Source organism: Rhincodon typus, chromosome 11, assembly GCF_021869965.1.
Source record: "Rhincodon typus isolate 14 chromosome 11, sRhiTyp1.1, whole genome shotgun sequence".
Lineage (NCBI taxonomy): Eukaryota > Metazoa > Chordata > Chondrichthyes > Orectolobiformes > Rhincodontidae > Rhincodon > Rhincodon typus.
Window position 1 is genome coordinate 55,965,145 of NC_063342.1, and position 19,378 is coordinate 55,984,522.

A 19,378-nucleotide genomic window follows, 5' to 3' on the forward strand; every position below is an offset into this window, starting at 1 on the left:
AAAATACTCTATCATCATCTATATTGGATAGGCAGATGTTTAGTCATTCAAGGTTATGGGGAGCAGACTTGAGAGCCGAATTAAAGACTAAGATCAACCATGATCATTGTGAACGGTTAAGCCGGCTCAGTAAACTGTCTGGTCCACTCCTGTTCCCATTTCTTGTTTCCTTAACACTTCTCCTTTTTTGTTCCTTTATTCACTTTGTGAAGCATATTGGGTCATTTCACGTTTTTAAGGGCACTTTATAAGTGCACATGATGACAAATTGTATCAAGTTCTGCATTGTCCTGTATTTGTATTGTCTTTCCCATTGAACACCAACCCCATTGATGTACATGTATGAAAGCAATGAGAAAACATTATGTGTTCAAACATATACTTCCTCAAATTCTAAACTAAAATACTTATCATTTGTTTTCAGCCATCATACAAATCCAACTGTATTTTTATCAAACAAATAATGAGAAAGAAATAGAAACAGTAACCTAATTAAAAAATCAGTAACTCACAGACCTTAAAGTAAACATGATATTGTCCATAATTTTTAAGAATAGCTGTTTTCATGGTAGTTAAATTCCAAGGAGCAGACTTAAAAAGCAGACGGTTCTCAGCAAAGCGAATATTCACATGGCCAAACTTCAAAACAAAAGAGAATTGCCATTTTGATTAGATATAGCAAGACCCAAATTACTGTGACTTTTTTAACAGGTTAATTCAGATTTATTGTAGAGTTAAACATTTAACACTGGATCTCGTGTGCATCATGCACAGTTAATTCAGAAAATGTATTGTGATGTAACTGTCCCTGTTAGTTTTGCATTGCTGTTCCTTTCTGTCCACTTTTACTGCTGTCACACTGTAATTCATTTTGGCTCTCTCTGTGTCTTGTTCCACAATCTTGGTGTTTTTCTTTTCTGCTTTCAGCTTTTAGATGGGGTGGTGAGTGGCGTGGTATCGAGTTGTGTGGAAAGTAGCTGATGAAAGCTACTTTTTCCCATAGGAGCTAATACATAAATGCGCATGGTCACTGACCAACTCCGTTCTCATCCAATCATCTCTCGTGATTCATATTGTCTCATTCTTTTTGACTTCCCACAACACATTCATTTCCTCGGAGATAGCAAGAACTGCAGATGCTGGAGTCAGAGTCAACACATTGTGGAGCTGAAGGAACACAGCAAGCCAGGCAGCATCAGAGGAGCAGGAAAGTCAATGTTTCAGGTCAGGACCCTTCTTCAGAATTGGCTGAACAGTTGTAAAGAAGTGTCCTGACCTGAAACATCGACTTTCCTACTCCTCTGATGCTGCCTGACCTGCTGTGCTCCTCCAGCTCCACACTGTGTTGACCTACTTTCCACTTCATACCACCTCCTAACTCTGATTCCTCTGGCCACTCAAAGCAGACCTACTTAAAGAAAGGTTGGCAGCGAAGTGTTATGAAGGCGCATCCACTATTGTTTTTTTGAGGACTCATGTCCAAAAGGTTGTGAAAATTGCTTCATTTGATGTGGAATGGAGATTGTTTTCCTTGAAAGACCCCCAAAGAGACTCACTGAAACTTTTTCTGAGAAAGACACTTATTGAGCAGTAGATGTTTATGAGGCAATAAGTCGACTGAGATACTAAACATACGAGGGATGCTTGATCTCCATAGGAAAAAGCTATTTTTTAAAAAGTCTCAGATATTTAATAGACAGCTAGTCGTTTCTGGAGCATAAAATGGAGTTGGACATCAGGACCACGTGGAAATCCTGACACAGCTGACTCCAACGGGGGAATTAACCAGGAAATTGAAATTTCCAATGTGCAATTCCTCTGCATCTGGAACCCATTAAAGTGGGAGAATTTGGAGGGTTCCAACACTTTTGAGCTTAATAGTTAACTAGAAAAGAGGATTAAAAATCTGCACTAACTTCTGGCTAACTATAAAGCTTATGTGATCTAGCATCCTGCCAACTACCTAGAAATGTATCCACCTCATCCACCTGGCACCCAAACCATCTCCCAACACACCCACCCCATCCCATCAGATCCCCACATCTGCCTTACTAATCTTTTCACAGTAGCTGTCAAAGAGGCTGCCTGTACTGCTGAACATTTAAACTTCAGAATACGGCACACTTGTTACTGCGAAAGAAGGTGTGATTTCAATGATAATTCTCTCCACTGTTAGCTCTGATGTTTCCTGGACAGGTCTGTGCTATTTCTTAACAGAAGGCCCCCGTCCACAAATCTTGAATGCAGAACTGAATCACAGCATGTAAAGACCATATATTTTATTTTTCTGTATTACTTATTGTGGACTGAAATGGGAGAGAAACTGTTTTAAAAACCAAGAATTATTGAAGAATTGCTGCATTTTTCAAAAAATTACCTTACATTCCTGTAAGTGTTGATTGCACAACTGCTTGTTCAAGCAGCAGGGGAAGTTATTTGCAGATGAGCTGAAGCCAGGACACTAGGTACAAATGGAGATTCAGCCAGCAACAAGTAGCTCTTTGGTTCATGAACCAGTGACAGGTTTTCAATGACAAAGGCCATCTGCCTACTAATAAGTATATGACTGGCTCCCAGGTAGCTAAACAGGTTGCGGGTGTGAATGTTTGAGTCAGAAATCATCATACCACTGGAAAGGAAGGTGCTGTCCTTCCTCTGCAGTAAGATAAAAGTCTCAGGCTTAAAGAAAGCCAGCTTACTTTCCTCATCAGTTGCTGCAAGCTCTGGATCCTAACCAATAAACTAAAGACTTTATAAGAGTGAACCAGTCACTCTATGCCTCTGACAAGCAAGTGAAACTATTGGAGAAGGAACTTCAAGAAGCAGCAGGACCTGACAAGCCAACAAGATCATCTCAGCAAACCCAGCAGACAGGGACCACTGAAGTGTCTTCCCAATCTTTCCCTTCACCCATGACACCCATGTTTTATTTTCCCTGTTTGTATAGCTGAATTTATGTTTCTATATGGAGGGGGCAGTTTTATAAGAGGGTTAGAGTTTTAACTGTTAGACATGTTTAGACAGAGGGCATAAGTCTAAGATGGGGAGCAAGTAATTTAGAGGAGATTTGATAAAAACGATTTTCACCCAGAGGTTGGTAGAAATATGAAACTTGCTGCTTGAGATGGTGGTGGAGGCTGGTGTTCTAGCAACATTTAAGAAACATCTGGATGACTACTTTAAACAACAGGGTATAGTGGGCCATGGACCAAGTACTGGTAATTAGGATTAGTGTAGTTTGGTGTTTGTTGGTCGGCATAGACATGGTGGACTGAAGGCCTTGTCTAGCTAGCAACATCCCACCTACCACCCCATTCCAACATCAGTTGGATCCCTCAACAATACTACAGATTTGGAAGGCGCGTTACCAATAGCTGCCACTGCTCCTGGTGGTGCAGACTGTAATGGAGCACTCCCAACCTCTGATTGACTCACAACTCTCTGGGGGTGTTCGGACTATATTATCTTTCTATATTATCTTTCCCCAATGGATTTAATAGAGGGCAGACCTCTGTCAATTGGATTAAATTCCAACCAACTCTCTGAAAGCACAGCAATCATTCAGCACTGCAATGAATTGCTAGTCTAAATTTGTGCACAACCATCTGGAGTGGAACTTGAACCACCAGCCTTGAGACTAAAGAAATGGTGGCAGTGACCACAGGGCAATGAGACAATAGAACATGTGATCTAGTGAAAAAAGGTTAATATATTATAGATATCTCTTAATGAAATCTGAACTGAAAATGATTCTTTTCTGACTGCGGATTATAGAAATGAAAAGACTAAAAACAAAGCAAATGAAACATTTAAATTCATAAAAGATGTTGCTTTGAAACTGAAGATATTGCTTAATTTGGAACTTCTTAAACCCTTCATTGTCACATGACTACTAAGGGCAACTGTGTGCGTTCTAATGAATCAGAAGAATTAAATGCCTGGGGTACAGATTATAAGTAAAATTTAACATGAACATAGTAATTTCACATCACATAAGAAACCATTCTAACAATTCTTTCAAGATTTTGAAGACAATGGATGCAAAAGGTAAAGCATCCTCTATTAGAGGACAGGAGAAGCTAACTCATATTCAGTAATAAATTGCACAAATATAAAGAATATATTCAAACTCAGTTTACAGAAGACCATTTCAAAATAAAATTGTACCTTAACAACACATTTCAATCTCAGTTTTTTCCCATGACGTACAATGAGGTCAAACTCTCCTTCCTTAGGGGAGAAGAATGAAGCATGCCAGACCACTTCACATTCCAGATCATTGAAAGCATCCACAATGCCTGCATAAAACATGGTTTGCATGTACTTTTATAATGAACAGCACAATTGTAAGAAAAAAAGCTGAACTTGAGGCGACATAATGGGTATTTTTCTGGTCAGCTTCTCAATACCTAACTTTCCCCTTCATAGAATAATAGTGGCCATGTGGCCCATTGTATATGCATCAGCTCTTTGACAGAGCTGTCCAATTAGCCCCCAGTTCTGTCCCCAGAGCCCTGCATTCTTATTTTCCCTTAAGCTGTTATTCAGGTATCTTTTGAAAGTCACTGTTGAATCTACTTTCACTATCTTTTCGGATCATGCTTTCTAGGTCACACTAACTTGTGACATAAAGAAATACGTAGTTAGATAAATAAGTAAGGCTCGTGCTATGAGGAAAACTTGGATAGGCTAGGATTGATATACTTGGACCAGTGAAGATTGGGATCTGACCAGATAGAGGGGTATAAGATAATGAAGGGCACAGTTAGGGTGGATAGGAAGGCACTTTTTTTTAACCAGTCGAAGTGGGGTCAATACCCAAAAGATATAGATTTAAGGTAAGAGGTAGCAGACGAAGAGGGGAGTTGAGGAGGATTTTTTTTTCTGGAATTCACTATCTGAAACTCTTGTGACATTTAAGCAGTATTTGCTTGCATTGTCATAGTCTCCAAGGACATAAGCCTCAAGCTGTAAAATGTAGTCATACCTTTGTTTATTGGTGTGGACATGATGGGTGAATGCCCCACTTCTGCGCTTGAAATGTCTACGAGTCTACAAATCTGTTTCAGTCTGATTACTGATTCCTTTGTCAATGGAAATAGCTTTGCCTACTCACTCTATCAAAACCATGATTTTGAATACATCTATCGTATCTCCTTTTAACCTGTTTGCTCTAAGAAAGACACCCTAACTTCTCCAGTCATATACGTCTGGTACAATGCTCCTCACCACCCTATCTAATGTCTTAGCATTCTTCCGATTGCACAGTTGTCTGAGGCCTAACCATTGTATATTAAGGATGGATTTCTGGCATCTTGAACTCTACAGTTAAATCTTCTGAATTTAGATATCGCTGGAACAGCAGGACTATTTACAGTCATTGGCAGATTTTGACAAGGCTCCTCCACAGAATCACATCCTTAGCATCCACCCTCCAGATTCCCTGACCAATCAAAGTGAGATGATGCACTGAATCTGTCAAAAGGGGAATTTCTAATACAGGACCATGACATGGGGTTAGAAGGACTTACCAGCATTTGTAATTCTGAGGCTGCAGAGCCACACCAAGTGGAGAACAGGCCTAGGAAAGCTGCTCCCCGGGCCTCTTTCTCTCTTACCTGGTGGCCCTGTTGCAGGGTCTGAGAAGCTGCACGGAGGAAAGCTCTTCTAAGGATGGAAGGATTTCCACCCCAGCAGCCATGGATGAATGTTCCAATGGAGCCTGCAGAATGAGCATAATAGCTGCAACCTGGAGACAGCACATCCAAATATTTCAGGACACCGGGAGGGCATGACAAGTGAATGGCATAATACCTGCAGGTACCAAGCCTGATACTGTGACCTTGACAGCATTCTTCTCCATAAAACTGTTGAGGACAACAGTTCGCAGTTTCACTCATTCCTTTCTCTGTGCCAACTCCTCACATTCCTTTATTCATTATTCATTCATGGGATGAGGGTGTTGCTGTCTAGGCAGCACTTATTGCTCATCCCTAATTGCCCAGAGGGCAGTTAAGAGTCAACCACACTGCTGTGGGTCTGGAGTCACATGTAGGCCAGACCAGGTTAGGAAGACAGTTTCCTTCCCTAAAGGGCATTAGTGTACCAGATGGGTTTTTCCAACATTTGACAATGGATTCATGATCATCATTAGACTCTTAATTCCTGATATTTATTGAATTCAAATTCCACCATGGCAGGATTTGAACCCAGGTCCCCAGAACAATATCTCAGTCTCTGGATTAATAGTCCAGTGATAATACCACTTGGCCATCACTTCCCCTGAATCATTCTCCTCATCTAACCTGCCACTACACAGCCTCATCCTTTTCCTCTCTTGCAAAGTCAGCCTCTTCAAATGTTGTCTTTCTCACTCAAACCATTATGAATACTCACACATTTCTGTTTTCTTGCCTTGCAGAAGAGAACGCACATTGTGGTGAAAGCAGAGACTGAGACTACATCTTTTCAGGTGGACCACAGTGTTCATTCCTTCTGCCATGTCAGAGGCATGTAAGTCCACAAAACCATAAGAAGTAGGAACAAAAGTAGGCCATTTGGTCCATCGAGTTTGATCTGTCATTCAATGATATCATGGCTAATTGGATAATCTCCAACTCTATTTTCCTGCCTTTAAAAGTCTGTCCATCTCAGCTTTGAATATACTTCATGACACAGCCATTATAGCCTTATGTCATAGAGTCATAGAGATGTACAGCATGGAAATAGATTCTTCAATCCAACTCATCCATGCCGACCAGGTATGCTAAATTAATTTAGTATCATTTTCCAGCATTTGACCCATATCCCACTAAACCCTTCTTATTCATATACTCATCCAAATTACTTTTAAATGTTGTAATTGTACTAGCCTCCCCCGCTTCCTCTGGCTGTATATTCCACACACGCAACATCTTCTGCATGAAAAAGTTGCCCCTTAGGTTCTTTCTAAATCTTTCCCTCTCACCTTAAACCTATGCCCTCTAGTTTTGCACAACCCCCAGGGAAAAGACCTTGTCTCTTTACCCTATCCACGCCCCTCATGATTTTATAAACGTCTATAAGGTCAACACCTCAGCACACTTATGCGGGAAAGAATTCTACAGATTCACCATTCTCAGAGAAGAATTTTCTTCAGGAGGAGACAGCTGTATCTTCCAGTGTTATCAAAAGTGTCTCTGATGGCAGTGTCTCTGATGGTAATGACTTTGATGGTCATGTTTCTGATGGTAATGTCTCTGATGATGGTGTTTCTGATGGTGGTATTTCTGATGATAATGTCTCTGATGGTGGTGTCTCTAATTGCGATATTTCTGATGGTTTGTCTCTGATGGTGGTGTTTCTGATAGTATTGTCTCAGATGGTAATGTCTCTGATGATGATGTTTCTGATGCTGATGTTTCTGAAGGTGGTGTCTCTGATGATGGTATCTTTGATGGTAAAGTCTCTGATGATGGTGTCTCTGATGGTGCTGTCTTTGATGGTGATTGTGTTACTTATGATATTTTTAAGTAGGAAAGAGTGACCTGATTAATTAACTCTCTTTATGTTCCTTCCTCCCCAGCTAAATTAATTTTTACACGAGATACCTCCATCAGGGCGGATAAAAAATGCGATTCCATCTTCTGAGAGAATTGGACTCCAGCTAAATTGTGCAGGGTAGTTTCGCCTGTTGTAAAGCCGCACGGTTGTTCTGAAGCCCGTTTCTGCTAGGAACCCATAGTTTGGGGTCAGCACCAGTTCGTTGCTTGACAGCTCAAGAGCAACACAAACCACGTTTGCCAGTATTAATACACGACCGATATGATGGTTGTTTATCTTGTAGTCTATTGACCTACATCATAAAAAAAAGCGAATATTTTGGCAATAACAGCTGAAGAAACAAACATTATTGACACAATACCTTCACTGCTAACAGACAGTTCCGTTTAAAATTCTAGAAACATACGAGCTCCTCTCAGTCTCTTGCACAGTTCCTACAAAGATTCCTGACCAGCATTAAGACTGCTTTTCTAATCTGAAGACAGATCCATCCTTTATTGCGTTGCCAAATATGTGATAGAAATTAAAGCACAGCAAATACTTCTTGGGAAAGGGAGAACAGTATGTGAGAAGGATCCACAATTATCATGCAAATAAATGAAACTTACCAATTGTAACATCCACAATTTAAAACAACTTCAAATTGTGCCCATTTCAAGGCAGCATTCAGATTCTCAAACTACATTTAGGAGTCCAAGATGTCACTTCACTAAGGCTAATAAGCCTGTCAAATGCCAACTTTATAGATCGTAGCTGTCATTGTTGACTGAACATTACAAGTTAATATTTTAAAGAACAGTTGCCTCAATTCATCCAACTTCACTGCCTGTTCTAATACCTCAGCAACAGTCTTACAAGTTACTCTTGATACTCAAGTGACTGTGTCAAATTACAAGTTGTTGTCATATTCAATTCAGAAACTTCCTGTAGAAACGCGGTCATTAGCTTATAGCACACTGTCAGTGTGGACTTGAGCCATATAAATCATGACATTCCTGTGTTCAGCCTCTCCTTTCACGTTTCTGTGAATTAGCCGTGCTTTTACCCAGGCAGCAATTGTGGTGTCAAAACTAAAATCAGCATTAATCGATGAAAGAGTTCATGCTCCTGATTCTTATCCAGTAATCTCTGCTGGAACTGTGAGATTGCACAGTTAGGTAAGGACATGATCAGGTTTAGCTGTCATGCCTTCATCAAGAAATAAGGCACAATCTCATTGGATCTAAGTAAGGGTCTATTCGGAGATTTGTGACAGAATTAGATGGCAAGACCAGTGAGGCCCATCTCAATGTCAAGAATATTTCTCACCATCTGTTATGCTTTCAATAAATGGCATGGTGAGTTTCTTCCTGGGCAGTGGGAAGTTGCCAATTAATGGAGATTAGCTTGTTAAATGTCTTGTTAACTGCCCAACTCACTTCATTAATATGCAATTTCCTACGTTATCAAACACAGCAAACAGCTAAACACAATCGATCCACTAACTCTGATCCACTTAGAGGACACTTCTGCACTTCTGTATTGCACCAACAACTATTATTGTAATGCTGCTGCAAGAATACTGTGTGCTCAGGGACATGGACTCAGCTCATAGACTGGACCAGGCTGTAGGTCCAGACTCTTCACCTGCCATCACAGCACTCACTCACCCTGAGCGTACCTGGATGCTCACAACATTCCTGCTTTGCATTGATGTGCCTTTGTGAACTTTGCCACTCAGTCAGAGATACTAGGCCCATGCTACTACTGAAACAAGAACAGAAATTGCTGGAGAAACTCAGTACATCTGACAGTATTTCTGGAGAAAAAGCAGAGTTAATGTTTCACGTTCAGTGACCCTTCTTCAGAACCCATGAGGGGACTCAAAACGGTAAACCCGCTTCTCTCCACAAATGCTGCCAGAGTCTCTCCAGAAATTTTTGTTTTTGTTTCAGATTTTCAGCATACGCAGTTTTTTTTGTTTTATCACATTGTTGCTGTCTTATTGTGCTGTTGAGCGCAGACCGAAGGGCAGGAAGCTTGTCATGGCTGTCAGCAGGCTACTGCCAAGTCTAGAAGGTTAGCCTTGAGTCAGGGAATCCCAGTGACAGAAGTCAAGGGTAGTCTCTGATACCAGCCCAAGGGCCTGGGCATGATAAGTAAGCCACTTGAAATGTTCTGAGTCAGCGTGCTCTCCTTGTAAGGAGTAAGGAGCCAAATGTCAATCAGCCCACAAGCTTTGCCTTATTGAAGGTTGTATTTCTCCTCGATTGAGAGTGAGGAAAATATCAAGGGATGTGAATTTGAGTGGCACAGCCATTACATTTGTCCAGGCAGCAAGGTATCCTGAGTGAGTGCAGAGGACATGCGGGGTTTGTGACATTAGGGCTTGAGGTGGGTGAGAGTGAGTAAGTTAAGGTGTTGCAAACAATAGTGAGCCTGATCGAGCCATGAATCTTGGTGGGAGGCAGGTACAGTAGCAGAGATAGAGTGAGTGTGAGGTATTGTAAGAATGACCTACTTCCTACATTGTTGGGCATTAATCCACATGGCTGAGACTTCTGTAACATGTGTGGCAATCTCAGATTAGGCTGTCATGGTCTGGTGTTGCTGCCTCCACTGCTGTTCCTGGGGAAAGAGGGAGCCCTGCCTCTGCACCACCCCATCCAGCAGTCCTGCCTCTGCCCTACCCCATCCAGCAGTCCTGCCTGCAAAGCAGGGTACCAGTTTCCACCTGTCTGTCGTGTCTGGGATGAAGGTCAGGAACAGTACAAGACAGCTCTGACTGACAGTGCTTGCTTGTCCAAGTGCACAACAAGCTATAAGGATGAAACAGTTGCACGGGTTCCTGGGGAATTCTGAAACATCTCAGCAGTAGCGAGTTGTTTCAGGAATGATGCTTAATAAGATAAGGCTAAAGTCAGACATGCCTGATGCCATTGGAGCAGGGCAGGTAGTTAATAAGGAACAAAAATGGAAGTTGCTGGAAAAGATCAGCAGGTCTGGCAGCATCTGTGAAGAAAAAGATCAGAGTTAACGTTTCGTGTCCGGTGACCCTTCATCAGAATTCACCAGGCACAAAACGTTAACTCTGATCTTTTTCTTCACAGATGCTGCCAGACCTGCTGAGTTTTTCCAGCAAATTCCGTTTTTGTTCCTGATTTACAGCATCCGCAGTTTTTTTGGTTTTTATTTAGGTCGTTAATAAGGTGAGTTCGGCACATTTACATTTGACACATTTAGCTTGTAGAAATCTATTTCTTTCTTTAATATATTCAGTGACTTGGCCTCCATTGCCTTCAAAAGAATCCCTACAGTGTGGGAACAGGCCATTTAGCCCAACAAGTCCACATTGACTCTCTGAAGAGCATCCCACCCAGACTCATCCCTTCCCGCACGCTGTCCCTGTAACCCTGCATTCGCCATGGCTAATCTACCTGACCTGCACTTCTTTGAGCTGCGGGAAGAAACCAGAGCACGCAAGGGAAACGCATGCTGATACAGGGAGAACATGCAAATTCCACGTTGACAGTCACCCGAGGCTAGAATTGAGCCTGGGTTCCTGGCACTGTGAAGCAGTAGTGCAACCATTGACCCAACATTCCACCCAAAGAGAAGGAGAATTCCACCAGCTCTCCAAATTCCGAATGAAGAAATTCCTCCTCAATGCAGTCCCAAATGGCATACTGCGTATCCTGAAACTGTGACCCCTTGTTTTGATCCACCTCCCCAGGACTGGAAAACATCATCCCTACATCCAGTCTGTCCAGACAAGAATTTTACATGTTTCAAGGAGATCCCGTCTCATTCTTCTAAACTCCAGTAAATATAGGCCCAGACAACACAATCTCTCCTGATACAACAAACCTGCCATTCCAGGAATCAGAGATAACAAGGTGTAGAGCTGAATGAACACAGCAGGCCAAGCAGCATCAGAGGAGCAGGAAGGCTGATGTTTCTGGCCTAGACCCTACTTCAGAAATGGGGGAGGGGAAGGGGGTTCTGAAATAAATAGGGAGAGAGGGGGAGGCAGAAAGAAGATGGATAGAGGAGAAGATAGGTGGAGAGGAGACAGACAGGTCAACGAAGCGGGGATGGAGCCAGTAAAGGTGAGTGTAGGTGGGGAGTTAGGGAGGAGATAGGTCAGTCCAGGGAGGATGGACAGGTCAAGGGGGCGGGATGAGGTTAGTAGGTAGGAGATGGGGGTGGGGCTTGAGGTGGGAGGAGGGGATAAGTGGTAGGAAGGACAGGTTAGGGAGGCGGGGACAAGCTGGGCTGGTTTTGGGATGCGGTAGGGGGAGGGGAGATTTTAAAGCTTGTGAAGTCCACATTGATACCGTTGGGCTGCAGGGTTCCCAAGCGGAATATGAGTTGCTGTTCCTGCAACCTTCGGGTGGCACCGTTGTGGCACTGCAGGAGGCCCAGGATGGACATGTCGTCTGAGGAATGGGAGGGGGAGCTGAAATGGTTCGCAACTGGGAGGTGCAGTTGTTTAGTGCGAACCGAGCGTAGGTGTTCTGCAAAGCGGTCCCCAAGCCTCCGCTTGGTTTCCCCGATGTAGAGGAGGCCACAACGCGAACAGCGGATGCAGTATACCACATTAGCAGATGTGCAAGTGAACATCTGCTTGATGTGGAAAGTCTTCTTGGGGCCTGGGATGGGGCTGAGGGGGGAGGTGGTAGGGGCAGGTGTAGCACTTCCTGCGGTTGCAGGTAAAAGTGCCAGGTGTGGTAGGGCTGGAGGGGAGTGTGGAGCGGACAAGGGAGTCACGGAGAGAGTGGTCCCACCGGAAAGCAGATAAGGGTGGGGAGGGAAAAATGTCTTTGGTGGTGGGGTTGGATTGCAGATGGCGGAAGTGTCGGAGGATGATGCGTTGGATCCGGAGGTTGGTGGGGTGGTATGTGAGGACGAGGGGGATTCTGTTTTGGTTGTTATTGCGGGGAGGGGGTGTGAGGGATGAGTTGCTGGAAATGCGGGAGACACGGTCGAGGGTGTTCTCGACCACTGAGGGGGGGGAAGTTGCAGTCCTTGAAAAACAAGGATATCTGAGATGTATGGGAGTGGAATGCCTCATCCTGGGAGCAGATGCGGCGGAGGTGAAGGAATTGGGAAAAGGCAATGGCATTTTTGCAGGAAGGTGGGTGGGAGGAGGTGTATTCTAGGTGGGCTTGAAATGGATATCGGTTTCTAGGTGGTTGCCAGAGATGGAAACAGAGAGGTCCAGGAAGGAGAGAGAGGTATTAGAGATGGTCCAGGTGAACTTAAGGTTGGGGTGGAAGGTGTTGGTGAAGTGGATGAACTGTTCGAGCTCCTCATGGGAGCACGAGGCGGCGCCGATACAGTCATCAATGTAACGGAGGAAGAGGTGGGGTTTAGGGCCAGTGTAGCTACAGAAGAGGGATTGTTCCACATGACCTACAAAGAGGCAGGCATAGCTTGGGCCCATGCGGGTACCCATGGCCACCCCCTTTGTCTGTAGGAAGTGGGAGGAATTGAAAGAGAAGTTGTTGAGGGTGAGGATGAGTTCGGCTAATCGGATGAGGGGGTCAGTGGAGGGGGACTGGTCGGGCCTGCAGGACAGGAAGAAGCGGAGGGCTTTTAGGCCATCTGTATGGGGAACGCAGGTGTATAGGGACTGGACATCCATGGTAAAGATGAGGTGTTGGGGACCGGGGAATAGGAAGTTCTGGAGGAGGTGGAGGGTGTGAGTGGTGTCACGGATGTAGGTAGGGAGTTCCTGGACCAAGGGGGAGAAAATGGAGTCAAGATAGGTGGGGATAAGTTCAGTGGGGCAGGAGCATGCGGAGACAATGGGTCGACCAGGGCAGTCAGGTTTGTGGATTTTGGGAAGGAGATAGAAGCGGGCGGTGCGGGGTTGGGGAACAATGAGGTTGGAGGCTGTGGGTGGGAGGTCACCTGAGGTGATGAGGTTGTGGAACGTTTGGTGGTCAGGGGTGGGGTCATGATCAAGGGGGTGGTAGGAGGAGGTGTAGGAGAGTTGGCGCCTGGCCTCGGCAATATAGAGGTCAGTGCGCCATACTACAACTACGCCTCTCTTGTCCGCGGGTTTTATGGTGAGGTTGGAATTGGAGCGGAGCGCTGCACGTTCTGCGGGGGAGAGGTTGGAGTGGGTGAGAAGGGTGGAGAAGTTGAGGCGATTGATGTCTCAGCGGCAGTTGGAGATGAAGAGGTCGAGGGAGGGTAGGAGGCCTTGGGGTGGTGTCCAGGAGGAGGGGGTGTGTTGAAGGCAGGAGAAGGGGTCAGTAGAGGGAGGGTTAGGCTCACGGTTAAAGAAGTAAGTGCAGAGGTGGAATCTCTGATTCCAGGAATCAGACTGTGCAACCCTTATTTTGCCCTCTGCTCCTAGAGTCTCCCACAACAGGGAACAATCTTTCCACATAGAATCCCTACAGTGTGGAAACAGGCCAATTGGCCCAACAAGTCTGCATCACCCCTCCGAAGAGCATCCCACCCCCCACCCTTTTCCTCTGTAACACTGCATTTCCAATGGCCAATCCACCCAACCTGCACACTCCTGGCAGAAACTACACTACACAGACAGAAACCCAAGGGTGGGATTGAACTTAGGTCCCTAGTGCTGTGAAGCAGTAGTGCTAACCACTGAGCCACCATCTTACCTATCGAGTTCTCTAAGAATCTTGCATGTTTCAATAAGTCTCAGTCTTCTGAATGTGTACAGCCCAATCTACTCAATCTCTCCTCATATTGCAGTCCCTACATACCTGGTATCAGCCTAATGATCCTTCTCTGGATTGCCTCCAATGCCAGCATATCTTTCCTTAGCTAAGAGGTCCAAAACGTTTCACAGTATGCTAGCTGTGGTCTGATAAGTGCCGTGTGTAGTTTTCACAAGATCTCCCTATTTTTATACTCTATTCCCTTTGAAATAAAGGCCAATGATCCATTTGCCTTCCCTCTTACCTGATAAACTTGGATGCTAGCTTTTTGTAACTTGTTCACGGGGACTCCCTCGGTTTCTGCACTGCTCTCTATTTAAATAATATTCTGCTCTTCTATTTTCCCTGTTTAACCTGTCTGTATCCTCTTCAGACACTTCAAGTTATCTTCACCACTTGCATTCCCACCTATCTGTATGTCATCCACAAACTTAGCTGAAGTGCATTCACTTTCCTTATCCAAGCCATGAATATATATGGAAATAATTATGGTTGTAGTACTGATTCCAGTGGCACACCACTAGTTACAATTTGTTAGCCTGAAAACATCCAGCCTTATCCTAACACTCTGTCTTCTACTTGCAAGCCAATCCTCTATCCATGCTAATATCCCAGTGGTGCCCATGCTTTATCTCAGCTGCATGGTGGCTCAGTGGTTAGCACTACTGCCTCACAGCACTAGGGTCTTGGGTTCAATTCCACTCTTGGACAACTGTGTGTGTGACGTTTGCACATTCTCCCTGTATCTGCATGGGTTTCCTCAGGGTTCTCCAGTTTCCTCCCACTGTCCAAAGATGTGTAGGCTAGGTGGATTGGCCATGCTAAATTGCCTGTAGTGTTCAGGGATGTGTAGCTTAGGTGGGTTATAAGGAAATGGGTCTGGGTGGAATGCTCTGAGGGTCAGTGTGGACTTGTTGGGCCAAAGGGCCTGTTTTCACACTGTAGGACTCTATGATACTAATCCCAATACCATGGGTTCTTATCTTGTTAAGTAACTAATGTGTGGTACCTCACCAAATGCTTTCTGAAAATCCAAACATATTAGACCTATTGCCACCCCTCTATCTATCCTACTTGTTAACTCCTCCAAGAATTCTAATCTGGAAATTGAGACCAACTTTAATTTATGCCTTTGAAAATATTCATTATTTTTCCAAGACCCTTCAGCAAAATAAGTGGAAACATGCAGGCAAAATCTTTCAGTAAGGTCCCCAATGCAAGACATCTCAGTGGCCTAAGATCTCAGAAGGTAAGAACAATAACTCACGCTTAACTTGCTACAACATCAAAACATACTAGGCAGTGTAGTAATGAAATTGACAATGGGCAAGGACACAAATGGCACAGTATTGTATTGGTTACCCATCTCACATTTGTTTAAATGGACTTGAATAGAAATGAATATTAGATTGACATATGAGAGACAAAAAAGGCTATTTTTCCTGCTTTGTTACCACGTTCATATTCAAGTAACCAAAACCAACTTATATTTATTTATATTCACCCACAGTTTGCTTTTCTATTGAAAAACAAAGCAATTATTCTTTGAAACTTACTTTTGAAACACTCCCTCTGATGTAGATTCAAATATTATTGGTAGGCAAGCTGCAGACAAGGGTGGTACCACCTGAGCTAATGGGCTGGACTCTCGGAGTTCTGGATAGTCAGTTGTCACTTCAATTAGAATGTGAGTGGGTAAGTTGTTCACAATATTTAAAATCTGCTTTGATGTTGAATATACACAAACGGTTCCAAAGTCAATTGTAGTTGGGCCTGAAGTTAAAACAAAAACACAATTCAAAATAATTGCAACAAACAAATTGTCTGTGTCATGGATGAAAAGCAATCACGCAAGGGACAAAGGATTGCATTTCTTTGATCATTAAATACATTTTCCAAGATCAAAACTTGAGGGAGTGAGTGCTGGATTCTTCCTACTTAGACAAAAGAAAATGGTATACAGTTCATAGTGGAGTGATGTTACAATAACAATGATAATATTGTTGCTTATATTTGATATGTTTAATCTCATGAATTAATTTGTCACCAAAATTACTGTTAAAGCTTACCCCAATTAAAGTTGTTTATAATTAAGATTTAAATATGACAATTTTTAAAACTAGGCTTTACTTTTGTTTGTTAAAGGGAATAATTTGCAAGGGAACAGAGTAAAAACAAACTTAAAAACTCAAATATTTCTTCTCCAACTATACTTAGTGAATTATTAAGTTCCATCACTTTCTAAAATAGTGTTTTTGATTCTGGTTTAACTCACTATCTAAGATCATGCATTAAGAATTGCTAATTGTGTAAGATCTCAGAAAGGGCTGGTTCAGTTTTTGATCTCAGACCCTTTCCAGTAAGCATAGAAGAGAATATATAAACAAGGGAAGATTAGTCAATGCATTTCTAAAATTATAGAGGGATAAAATAGCTTAGAAGTGAGTCCTATTTAAAAAAAAGTGTAAGGATTGAATTTCCACATGATCTTATAAATAATTTGAGATAAGGTTTTAAGTACACCCAGGTATCCACATCCGAAAGCAACAAAAGCATCTCAATGAGAAGACCAATGTGTAGGAGAAACTCTTTTCAGATTTTAGAATTAGATTGGATTTACTTAGAAATTAAGAAAATGAAGATCACTGATTAAAGCTATGGCCAGAAACTGTGTGTAATTGTTTAATTAAACTATGGAAGTGTCAATATTCTGAGATTCAAAAGCAACATGCTACAGATGCTGGAAACCTGAACTAAGAACAGAAAACACTGTTGGCAGACCTAGCAGCATCAATGGAAGAGAAATGAAGTTCATATTTGCCCCTTCATCAGGACTCAAGGGTGACCCGGCAGCTGATTTAAAAACCCAGGCAATCCCAACTTGGCCATTTCAGGGAGCAATCAGAAAACTGTTATCATTCTCCTATCTCCTTAAGGGATGATATTCCACCTCCAAGAGCTGCCAACAAATAGAGAAGTAACAAGACTGGGTTTGCACCAAGCTCAGAGAAGCACTTGTGGTTATCAACTGGGTCAGGGGATTCAGTCTTAGAGGACAGCATGTTGCAGAGTAAATATGCAAGGACCAACCAGACAGGGAACGATCAAGGCCACAGTGAAACTTATTGCAGAATAGCCTGGAGCAACAGAAACAAACTCCAGAAAGAAGAGGGGAGGCATGGTGGCTCAGTGGTTAGCACTGCTGCCTCAAAGCACCAGGGGCCCGGGTTCAATTCCACCCTTGGTAACTGTGTGGAGTTTGCACATTCTCCCCGTGTCTGCATGGGTTTCCTCCCACAGTTCAAAGATGTGCAGGCTAGGTGGATTGGCCATGCTAAATTGTCCATAGTGATTAGGGGAGATGGGTCTGGGTGGGATTCTCTGAGGGTTAGTGTGTACTTGTTGGGCCAAAGGGCCTGTTTCCACACTGTAGGGATTCTATGTTAGTGAGGGACATATTAGGATGGGAAAGATGAAAGTCTGTAGCAGGCATGCACAATAAGACCCCTAGTAACAAGATAACCAAAAGCCCATTCTTTTTATTACTGGCTTAAAATTTAGATGTTAAACATTTATATGGAAAAAGCAAATATTCCCTCTATATATTGATTTGAAGATAAATTATTATCAACATACACTCTCTTCATCTCTGAAGTTTTCTAATCATTGCTCTCCACACATCACTACCTTTGGCATTCTTTGGATGATCTCACAATGGGGCAAGTGGAAGAGGCAAACCCCGAGGACTACATCAACTGACTGACAGGATCATCACCCATTAAGCACCACACTCCATTGATCCAAACTAATTTCCTTGACATATTCAGACCCATTGTCCAAGTTGCCACTTTCAAAAGGGAACACTTCAGATCTAAACATCAGATGAACATTTAATATTTAACTACTAACATAAATGGTTGGTAAAAGATATGCGACAAATACCTACATTTCAATAAACAGTCCTTCAGACGCAACCTTCTGACCGGAAAATAATGACCTTAACAAACTGACTATTCAGAAACAAACAAGGAAATGGTGGTGCAGTGGTAATGTTACTGAAGTAGTAATTCATCAGCTCAGGCCATTGCTTTGGTGACATGGTTTCAAATCTTGCCATAGCAGCTGCTGGAATTTAAATTTGACAACTGAACCTGGAATATAAAGTTAATCTTCATAGTAGTGACAAAACCATTTAGGGAGGGAAATCTACCTTCCTTATTATCCTGTTCTAGCCTGCATGGAACTGACCCATAGCAATGTAGTTGATTTTTAACTGCCTTCTGAAATGGCCTAACAAGCCACTCAATTCAAGTGCAATTAGAGATGGGCAACAAACCCTGGCCTTGGTAGTTATGTCTACATCACATGAAAAAAATCATTTATCTGGATCAATTATAAACATTTATCTTACCAATGGATATTTGATGAATTTGCTGGGGTGTCAGAATCAAACTGCAATCCATTTCCTCTTGAAGTGAAGATGGCACAGCATTAAGGCCATCTCTAGCCTATGGTAAATAATTGAAAGCAGAGTAAATGTGCTTGTAGTGAAGGGAGAAAACAGTAATATGTTCCCCCCCAACCAAAAACACTGTGCCAGTAATGTCGATAAATACATTGTCCATTGTTTCCAAACATTAATTTTTCTAGCTTATTAAATAAACTAACTAATTTTCCCACTAAATTTTACTTGGAAGCTAATCTGAATGCTTAACTCTGTGTTCCTCAGTTCTCCTCTGTGTTTTTAGCAACAACTCTTCCTTAAGTAGCACTTCTGCTCTTCTTCCCTCTCCTTTTCACAAAGTGGCATGATATGATGTTGTAAATTGACCTGAATTTAGCATCGGTTTCTGATGATGAATAGCTGCAGGTTTCACTACTCTTTTGAAACTGACCATATCTTCAGGATTTCACACAAGTCTGGGTAAATGGAGAAATTCCAAAGTTGCTTTCTGTCATTCACTACTCTGCTAGAGGCTGTGTTATGGACTGTGTCATCACAGCCAGTGATCATTGTAATTACCTAATGTGGAACCAACTTCCCTTTCTTCACTCTCACAGCACTGTTTGAAACTCAACAAAACATTTCAACATGTTCAATCAGGTATAACTGAGATTCTAAAAACCAAAAGAACTGTGGATGCTGTAAATCAGGAACA

The 19,378-nt window shown here is 42.8% G+C and overlaps 1 protein-coding gene across 1 annotated transcript in view; it reads right to left on the bottom strand.

Annotated features, from left to right (window-relative positions):
- LOC109927725 (cilia and flagella-associated protein 47-like) overlaps positions 1-19,378 on the bottom strand; it is a 413,667-nt gene that overhangs the window by 336,258 nt on the left and 58,031 nt on the right. The window contains exons 14-18 of the mRNA XM_048603110.1: positions 18,631-18,727; positions 15,776-15,992; positions 7,590-7,834; positions 4,168-4,298; positions 517-639 (exon numbers count right to left, since the gene is read on the bottom strand). Of these exons, the coding sequence (XP_048459067.1) occupies positions 517-639; positions 4,168-4,298; positions 7,590-7,834; positions 15,776-15,992; positions 18,631-18,727 (813 nt within the window). The remainder of the gene's footprint in view (positions 1-516; positions 640-4,167; positions 4,299-7,589; positions 7,835-15,775; positions 15,993-18,630; positions 18,728-19,378) is intronic.